The 9947-nt window shown below is 56.6% G+C and overlaps 1 protein-coding gene across 1 annotated transcript; it reads left to right on the top strand.

The window, feature by feature from the left end:
• Positions 1-519: 519 nt before the first annotated feature.
• Positions 520-5308, top strand: SOX7 (SRY-box transcription factor 7). The gene is made up of 2 exons (XM_027742743.2): positions 520-779; positions 3057-5308. The coding sequence occupies exons 1-2, from the start codon at positions 554-556 to the stop codon at positions 3956-3958; spliced, it is 1128 nt and encodes a 375-aa protein (XP_027598544.1). The 5' UTR covers positions 520-553; the 3' UTR covers positions 3959-5308.
• Positions 5309-9947: the final 4639 nt, after the last annotated feature.

The raw sequence follows: 9947 nt of genomic DNA on the forward strand, positions 1-9947 counted from the left end.
GGCAAAGAGGGACCCTGCAGCTCCCAAATCCTGGAGAGGGCTCTGGGGGAGACATTTTTCACCCCGTGGGAACCTTCTTTTGGGGCCATTTTCCTTTCATTCCCAAGTTTTCAGTGCCCTCATCTGCTGTCTCTGCGTTACCCTCGAGCCTTTAAAGTTTGAGGTGTCGCGGGCAGCGAGGCTGTTGGGGCGGGGGGGACAGGGACATTTCCAGCTCCCTCCTTACTCCTTTCAGCGGGCAAAATAAGGAAAAATAACAATAATAAAGGGGGGAGGGGGGACGGGAAGGAGTAGGGGGGGGGTCTTGGGGTTGTGCTCCCCTCCCCCGGGGGGTGCCGGGCGGAGGGGTGGGGAGAAGTTTTTCCTCCCCGCACCATCCCGGCCGGGGCTGAGGAGTTTGCAAACAAGGAGGAGCAGCGGAGTCCCTTCGGTGTCATTGGAGGAGGCTTTTTCCAAGGAGCTCATAAATACGGGAGAGGCCGGGCGGGAGGCTGGGACTGCGCGGGGACCCCGAGGGCAGCGCAGCGGGGGCTGGGGGGGCCCGGGGGGGGCCATGGCTGCGCTGCTCAGCACGTACCCCTGGCCGGAGCGGCTGGAGGGGGACGCGGGCGAGGGGCTGTCCCCGGGGCCGCCCCCCCGGGCCCCGCAGGGCGAGAAGGGCTCCGAGAGCCGCATCCGCCGGCCCATGAACGCCTTCATGGTGTGGGCGAAGGACGAGAGGAAGCGGCTGGCGGTGCAGAACCCCGACCTGCACAACGCGGAGCTCAGCAAGATGCTCGGTGAGCAGCGGGGGCTGCGCGGGTTTTTTTGGGGGGCTGGGGGAGAGGAGGGAGTGGGAGGGTGGGTACCCACCCGGGCGTCCCCCGGGGGGCAAACGCTGCCCGGATCCGGTGCCCCGGGGTGGGCATCCACCCAGGCATTTCATGGGGTGCAAATCCCGTTTGGATTCAGTGCACCGGGTTAGGCACCCACCCAGGCATCCCATGGGGTGTAAATCCTTTCCGGATCCAGTGCCCCGGGGTGGGCACCCACCCAGTCATCCCATGGGATACAAACTCTGCCCGGATCCTGTGGCCGGGGGTGGGCACCCTCCCAGGAATTCCATGGGGTGCACACCCTGCCCAAATCCTGTGGCCGGGGGTGGGCACCCTCCCAGGCATTCCATGGAGTCCAAATCCCGTTCGGATTCACTACCCTGGGGTGGGCACTCAGGCACCCATCCAGGTAGCAAACCCTCTCGGGACCCAGTGCCCCGGGGCGCCTCCAGGCACCCACCGGCAATCCCTGGGGTGCAAATCCTGCCTGGATTCAGCACCTTACAGTGGGCACCCGTGCGCCCACCAGGGCATTCCCAGGCTACAAATCCTGCCCGGATCCAGTGCCCCGGGATGGGCACTTAGGCACTCACCGACCATCCCTGGAGTGAAAACCCTGTCTGGATTCAGTATCCCAGGTGGACACTCAGGCACCCACCCAGCCTTCCCTGGAATGAAAGCCCCGTCCGGATTCAGTACCTTGGGGTGGGCACACAGGCACCCACCCGCTATCCCTGGGGTGCAAATCCCATCCAAATCCAGTGCCCTGGGGTAGGAACCCAGGCACCCACCTGCTCATTCTCAGGGGTGCAAATCCTATTCAGATCCAGTACCCCGGATTGGGAACCCTGTGCTCCATCGGCCATCCTGGGTGTCCAAACCCTGCCCAGACGGGGACCTGGTCTGGCACACAGCAGGTGGGCACCCCTGTACCCACCTGGCCCTGCTGTGGGTGCAAAGCCAGCCCAGGTCCAGCATCCTGGGACAATATCCTCTGGGATGCTTGGAGAGTGTAAAACCTGATGGCGTCCTGCACCCCAGGGGACAGACACCCTGTGCACACCCTGCCACCCCTCGGGTACAAACCCTGCAGATGCTGCCTTGCCGTGCCAGGAGGGACCCCCACATTTTCCTGACCTGTCTCTGCTGTCCCACTTTGTCCCCACCTCACTCACCCACCCAGTGTTGCACAGCCGGGCTGTGTGTGTGTGTGTGTATTTTGAATTTCTGCTGTTTCACTGGGGGATCAAATCCCATTTTGAGCACACATTTGTTTCCCACTCCCCATCCTCCATTTTTCCCTTCTCCCAATCCCCAATTTTGATGTGAAACCAAGAGGGCAAACCAAAATAACCAGCCCAGACAGCCTGAGAAAGTGCTGCCCGAATTGCAACACAGCTTTTTGCTGCCCAACCTCTTATCCAAAGTTTGTGTTTCCCTGGACAGTTCTGTGGTGTTTTCTTTGGTGGTTTGGGTTTTCTCCTCGCTGCTTTGCCAGGCAGCATCTCAGCTTGTTAGTGTAATTTCTGCTGTCTCAGGCCATGGGAAGGCATCAAAGGCTTTGATCTGTATCCTCATTTCTCCCCCTTACCCTGAGGAGCAGCCTGGGATAGCCTCTTCTTGGAATACGACCCCCCATCCCAGCGCTGCTTCTCTCTCCTGTGTTTTGGTGACGTTTTGTGTATCTCAAACAGGGAGCAGCGAGGTCACAGAATCACAGAGTCATGGAATGGTTTGGGTGGGAAGAGACCTTTAAAGATCAGCTCATTCCAACCCCCCTGCCACAGGCAAGGACACCTTCCACTAGACCAGGTTGTTCAGACCAGGTATCACAGTGCCCAGGTTTTCTTACGCCCTGGTGCAAGTCCTGGCAGGGCACAGGCTGGGGCACATTAAAAGACATCATGTCCTGACCCCCCTGCTCAGCCAGGCAGGGCTTTGGCTGTCCCTGCTCCACAGGCCATGGAACTGGGAGAGTTTAACTGCCTGGATTTATTTACTATTTACTGTTTACTAACCCTGAGGCCACTTGGCTCAGGACTTGGGATGGAGTTGGAGAACCTACACTGGCTTCAATCCCCCCTTCTCCATTGCTGTTTTTTCCTCCTGTGGGGTTTGTGGGATGTGTCCTCCACGTGTGCCAGCTCGGATATTGGGACCCCACGCCTTGCCCTTGGATTGAGCACCTGCAAGCTTTGAGGAGCAGCTCTGGGTGCTAAGGGAATGTGTTCTCCATTTCAGGGAAGTCCTGGAAGGCACTGAGCCTCTCTCAGAAGCGTCCCTACGTGGAGGAGGCCGAGCGGCTGCGGGTGAAGCACATGCAAGACTATCCCAACTACAAATACCGGCCCCGGAGGAAGAAGCAGGTCAAGCGCATCGGCAAGAGGGTGGACCCGGGGTTTTTGCTGGGCAGCCTGGCACGGGACCAGAACACGGTGCCGGAGAAGAGGACCTGCAGCAGGGCTGGGGGGGACAAAGAGGGGCCGGGTGAGTACCCGCCTCGCCCAGGGCTCCCGGCGGTCCGGGGCTACCGGGAGGCTCCGGGCAGCGGGAGCAGCGCCAGCGTGGACACCTATCCCTATGGGCTTCCCACCCCCCCGGAGATGTCCCCGCTGGATGCCATAGACCCCGAGCAGAGCTTCTTCTCCTCGCCCTGCCCCGACGAGCACCACCGCTCCCACCTTGCCGGAGCCACCTACTCCCCGGAGTACGGAAACTCCCTCCCGTGCAACCACCACCCGCTCAGCCCCATGTCGCAGCCGGCCACCTGCATGATCTCCCCGGCCTCCAGCTGCCCTGCCCTTCCTCCTCCTCCTCCTCCTCCCAGCTACTACACGCCCGCCTTCCCCTCCCTGCCCGCCCCCAGCCTCCATGCCCACCTGGGCCAGCTCTCCCCACCGCCCGACCACCACGGCTTCGACACCTTGGACCAGCTGAGCCAGGCGGAGCTGCTGGGGGAGATGGACCGCAATGAGTTCGACCAGTATCTCAACAACCCCGGCCACCACGGCGACCACCACAGCGGGGTCTTGGTCAACGGGCAAGTCCCAGCGTCCGGCAGCTCCCACACCTCTGAGAACAGCCTCATCTCCGTCCTGGCCGACGCCACGGCCACCTACTACAACAACTACAGCGTGTCCTAAGAGCCCGGGCTGGGGCCACCTGGAAGGACCCACACAGTGTTACGGGGCGTTGTCCCCCAGGGCCGTCGCTCACCACCCCTCAGGGTGACCGAGTCCGAACCGCCAGGGCCATGGAGGCTCCTCGGTGCCGTAGGTAAAGGATTTTGGTTGTTGGGTCACCACCGGTGCAAAGCCTCTGAATGGGACCAGGGGGCACTTCCAAAGCCAAAGCCCTTTGGCCAAGTCCCTCTTCCAAAGCAGAGATGCTCATGGGAGCACAGGAAGGCTGCCCCTCGTTTCGAGGCGTCCCCAGCTCTGTTTTGGAGCCAGAAGTGTGGCAGCATCCCAGAAATGTCAGGTTTGAAGCCCTCCTGGAAGGGGAGAAGGCAGGGATGGGAGGAAAAGGGAAGGTTTTAGGGAAGGGGCGCACGGTCTGTGAGCTGTTCCTGGGTTCCAGCGTCGGCGTTGCTGCAGCCGCCCTGACCTGCCCAATGACATTAGCAGGGATTAAACCCCCCTTCCCACTGCCCCCAGATCATGGACTGGGGGCTTCATCCCTCAGGAAACCCCAGAGGGGATGGGACACCAGCTAGGAAGGGGGCAGCCAGCCCTGAGGGTGTTTCCATTCTGGAAAAGGGTAAGATCAGGGCTTGGAAAGGCAGGATCCATCCAGCATCCACCCCTGAGAACGGGTCCTGGGATAAACATTTTGGCCAAGAGGTGATGATGTAGCAGACACTTTTTTTTAGCAAAGATCCTTTGAAGGCTCAGGCCCCACGTTTGGAGCCGCAGTGCCCAATTCCTGTCCTAACTCCGGCGTATTATTGCTTGTAATAAAGCTGTACATTGATTTATTCCTTCCATTATTCCCCCCCCCTCGGATTTTTGTATTGCTCGAGTTCTCTTCCTTTTCATAAAGATGAAGCTTTATTTTAAATCAGTTATATGACATGATTAATCTTAGTGTTTACTGTATGGCACTTGGTAATGATTAGTTAGTAGCGTGGTTATGATTTCCTGGTTTCAGTCCCCAAAATGTATTAATAATAATTGCAAATAATACTTTAAAAAAAAAAAAACAACCACAACTCCACCAGTTTTTAAGCTAATACATTCCATCTCTTTTGTGTGACTCTATGCATTTTGAATGAGTGTAGATACGAGTTTGCATAAAATATTTAATTTAAATAAATATGTTTTTATATGATGATTGTTCGATGATTTAAATTGCTGTCGCTATTGACAAAAGTTTTCAAAACAGAAACATTTCCCATGCGAGTGCTATTTTTCTATTATTATTATGTTGTTGTTGTTGTTGATATTTTCAGCCAAGTTTTTCTACTTACATTTTTTTTTTAAATAAAACAAAGATCTGTGGTTATCTTTACAAATTGTGGATTGCTTTCTAAGAAAATGACTCGAGGAACAATGAGTTCCTACCTTCACTTTTCATGAGTGTGTTTTGGTGTGTTTTGGGGTGGTCTTGATCCTGCTTTTCCCATCTCTCAAATATGACCTTTTAACACCAGGTCCTGTGTCAATATTACAGTGAAGTTAAGGCAGAGTTTTGCCTTTGGTGTCTTGGTGAGAAAAACTGCCAACTTATGGAGCAAGTGCTGGTGCCTGGAACGTGGCTTTTATTCCCATTTAAGTCTGTCTTGCACAGTTTGTGCTGATGCACCATTTAAGGTGCTCCACGGTGTGAGGGGTCACATAAAGGGTCCTTGGTGCAGATGCTGATCAAGGCAATGAGACCTGAGAAATGTGTGGGTCAAATTTGGGGATCTGTGTCAAGGTGGATGTTGATTGATGGCCTTCAGGTCTGGCCAGCAAAGAGAAAAGCTTCATCTGTTTTGTTGTCTATGGACAAACATCCCAACCTACTCCTGCCAGACCTTGAGATGAAACCATGTGCACAGAATTGTTAGGGTTGGAAGGGACCTCTGGATATCATCTATTCCAACCTCCCTTCCAAGGCTGGGGAAACACCTCCCAAAGCAGTGTCCTCCCAGGCCGTGTCCTCCTGCTTGGCCCCAAAAGCTGGAGGAGCAAATTTTCTGGCACACTTTGTGATGCCCATCTCTGTGTTGGCTGGAAGGGATCTCCAGAGCTCACTCACCCACCCCAACCCAACCCAACCACCTGGGCTGGTTTGCCTCCCATAAATGACTTATCTCTGCCCCAGGGAGCCCATGGGCCCAGAAGGTGGGAGTCTGTGTATTTGGGGTGACATCAATATGTCCCTGTCCTGTGCTTATGGTGCTCCTTTGTCCCCCACTGGTGTCCCCTGGATCCAGCTCTCCCATCACATGCAGCCTCTTCCTTCGTCCATCACTCAGGCATCCAAACTCACCCTTGGCCACTTGGTTTCCCTTTCAGGGGGAATGAAGTGGATACCTTTGGGTGTCCTGCTGGCCCCAGGCACTGTGGTGGCTCCCTGGCTGTGGTGGTTCACCCCAAATGTGACTTTTCCAAGAGGATTTGTAAGCCAGCCTGATGGGGCTGGAAGGAGGGAGGTGCCGTGAGTCTGTCTGGCCTCTCTGCCCAGCAGCACTGACTCACATGGGACCGTGCCAGGAGCAGGAGAGGGGCTGGAGAAGTCCTGTTTCTCCCTCCTCCACCTCTGCCTGTGATCCCTGAGGTGTCCCAGCCTCAAGAGGCAGCTGAGAACAGTGTAATGAGTTTTAAACTGCCCGGGGGAGGAGGCTCAGCCATCCTGGCTCCCCAAGAAAAACAGCTCTGGGCATTGCCACCAGCTTGATTTAGGTTGTTGCATCATCCCCCCAGTGGGACCCTCTTCTGGGACACTGGCTGGTCCCACTTGTCCTTCCCTTTATTCCCATTCCCCCAGCAACAATGGGATCAACCGCAACACCCCATGAGCCCTCTCCTTCCTTCCCTTCACTACATTCATGGTTGGCAGAGGTAAAGCCCCCACCAAGAACTCCCAGCAGTGCCCAGAGCCTGATTTCCCCAGGAAAAGGAGTTTCTCCATGCATCCCAGCCCCGAGGAGCCTGGGATAAACGGAGAGTCCCTCCAGCCGAGCCTGTCCCCACTTGCTCAACGTGGAGCCACGTGAGGAGAGGTGGGAGCGTGTCCCTGTGCTCTCGGCACGCCAGGAACAGCTACAGGCCCCAACTGGGAGCCGGGGCCCCCCGAGGGCGTTGGGAGCCGCAGCCAAGGCGAGGTGCGGCTCCCTGGGAGCCAGGGCTCCGAGGCCGGATCCGGGCACACGCCCAGCGCCGGGAGCAGCCGGCTCCCACCTCCAGGACACTGGCAACCAGGATGGAATTCAGGAGTAAAACCATCCACCCCTTCTCTGGTGGGATGGAAAATGCAATGCTACAGGTCAACCCACTCCCCACAGCAGTTTTTTGGGATGCAGGGCATTGCTGCAGGGACCAGCCGGAAAATAAGCAGCTGACAGAGGTGAGAAGGAGCCTTTTTTCTTGGAAAGAGGACTTCTGAGCAGAAGACTGATGGCCATGGTGGTTTATGGAGGTTGTGGGGGTCTCTACCCCAAGCAGGACACATTCTCCATCAGTCCTGGGCATGTTTCTCCTCCGTCCCCATTCCAAACCCAGGAGCCCAAGGCTGTCTCCATGCATGCCAAGGAGCCTTGTGGTTTGTGGCCTGCTTTCCCCAGGCTGGGATGGGCTGGGAACCAGCAGGAAAATCAAATCAGGGCTGCAGGAAGGGATAAAACGGCCTCACACCACATTTGGGCTCCTGCTTGGGGGTGTTGGGTTGGGCCAGGACAAGGGTGTCTCCTTGCCGGGAGGTGACCAGGGTGGGAACCCTCTGTCCCCGGTGTCCGGTGGCCCAGGCCAGTCCTTGGCCCCTGTGGCTGTGCAGGTCACAGTGCCGGGCACTAGGAGCAGGGATGAGGTCACCTTCCCGGATAGCGCTGGGATTTGGGCTGGCTTGGAGCTCTGGTGTGTGTCATGCCCTGGGTGATTTCCTTTGCATTCCTTGAGCAGGTGGTGGCTCCTCTCTGTCCTCTCTTGCCACGTCTTGTCCCACGACCACTGGCAGGGGTGGACCCCGAGGACAAGCAGCCACGTGGCTGCTCCATGCCTCAGTTTCCCTGTTTGTAAAACAGAGATAAAACTTCCTTCCCTTCCATCTTTCTCTGACCAGTGTCGGGACATGACCTGTCTCTTCCCAAGAGTTTGAACAGATCCAAATGCTTGTGCTGCCCTTAGCAGAGGGGTCCCTACCCCATGCGAGGGACGCGAATCCTACAACAAAATCAGCCGAAAGACGATGTTTTTCCCTGCTTTTCAAAGTGGAACCAAGGGAGGGAAGCAGAGGCTGAGAGGGGGATGAGGCGACTTGGCTGAGTAGCAAATCCCCAAATCCCCTTTTGCTCCCATCAATCCCTCTCTGCTCACGTGTAAACACCTTCCCCCTCCAACCCTTTTTTTCCCCCCATCCCACCCTAACTCCAAATCCCGCAGGGAGCCACGCAGGGAGGGCTGGACCGGGCCCTCCCTCCCGTCTCTCCAGAGGAGGGAATGAGACAAGCTGCTGAGTGGTTTCCTGCCCGGCACTGCCAATGGGAGCTGCTCGGGGTGCCGGGAGCAGGGGAGGATGTATCCGGAGCTGAGTGTTTCCTGGCAGATAAGGCCAGCCCCTCCTGCCGGATGTTATGAGTCCAGGTCCTACCTCCACGTTTCAAGAGAAGGGGCCGAGGAAAGGCTTGGATGTTTATGTCAAGGAAAAATAACTTCTCTTCCCTGTGTACAATCTTCTGGCTCCCCCAGGGCTACGTGCGGGAGGGTAAATGCTGGGAATGGGAAAACAGAGGCGAGGGGATGGAGGTGGGTGATGGGGGAGGAGGGATATGGGCAGGTTGGGGTCTCTCCCTGCCCGCTGGGATGGGGCAGGAGGGAACCAAGGCAAAAGGCAGGGGGAAACAGGGAGAAGAGCCTGGGGCTGGACAGTGTAGGATCAACACTGTGGGATCAGGCTCAGCATCGATCCTGAGTCACCTTGGCCAAACCCAGCATGTCCCACCTGGAGGAGATCCAGCCCCCAGTTAGGGCTTGCTCAGATGAGCCCCTTCAAGGCAGGAGCCAAGACCACCCACACCAGCTGTAGGTCCAGGGTGAGCTCCTGCCCATCTCTGTTATCCAGGGAAACAAAGATGTTGAAAATGAGTGGATGGGGGGGGGGAATTGGGTCCAACAGCCCAGCAGTGCCCAGCTGGCTGGGGAGGACGGAGGGGTTGTGCGGTGGGTTTGGAGGGAATGAGATAAAATGGATTTTCTCCATATTTTTGGAATAAATAAGTAGAATCCAGTGCTGGCCAGACCCTCCTCTTTCAAATGCAGTTTGTGCACCCTTCTGGGATGATCCACAAGGCTCAAGCCAAAACCTCTGCGCTGTCTGAGGGCTGGTGCACGTTCAGGGTCATCTTTGGATGCTGGAAGGGACATGGAGAGACCTGCACTAAACTCAGACTGCTCAAGAAACCAGGACAGTGAAGATCCCCAGCCCTCAAGCATGCCATCCACACTGAAATTCCTCCAGTGCCCAGCACAGCAGTGCCCAGGCCAGCAAGTCCTGCCCCAACCCCGGCACAGGGGTAGTGAAAATATTCCAGGTGAAGATTTGGATTTGTCCACCTGTTTTGGATGTGGCCAAACCAACCAAAGGGGCATCAGAGCCAAACATCGACCAACTTTTGATTGAGGGTTTTGACTTTGGCGTCAACAGAGTGAAGTCTGAAAACAGAGAAAATCTGGGAATCTCCTGCCCAGGGTGATTTACTAAAGAGCTGTTTAGGTTTATCTTTGAGCTACCTCCAACTCCCATTTAAATCCAGAAGGAACTGCTGAGGGTCCCATTTCCCACACGGTGGGTCAGAGAGAGGACTGGAAGACACTCAGAGAAGAAAGGAGAGACGGGGAACCCCTTTCCTTCCTGTTCCTCAGAGCTTGAGGAGCCCATGAGGGTTCCACCAGCAGCTGAAGGACATCCAAGGAGCACTGCTGAACGCAGGGA

The sequence above is a fragment of the Pipra filicauda genome, unplaced genomic scaffold (assembly GCF_003945595.2).
Source record: "Pipra filicauda isolate LSUMZ 115617 unplaced genomic scaffold, ASM394559v2 scaffold132_size2486313_pilon, whole genome shotgun sequence".
Classification (NCBI taxonomy): Eukaryota; Metazoa; Chordata; class Aves; order Passeriformes; family Pipridae; genus Pipra; species Pipra filicauda.

What these genes read in the sequence shown, in the direction of transcription:
- SOX7 (XM_027742743.2), top strand. Translation starts at nt 554, where the DNA reads ATGGCTGCGCTGCTCAGCACGTACCCCTGGCCGGAGCGGCTGGAGGGG. An exon ending in GGAGCTCAGCAAGATGCTCG is followed by an intron (nt 780 to 3,056) that starts GTGAGCAGCGGG and finishes TCTCCATTTCAG; the next exon opens with GGAAGTCCTGGAAGGCACTG.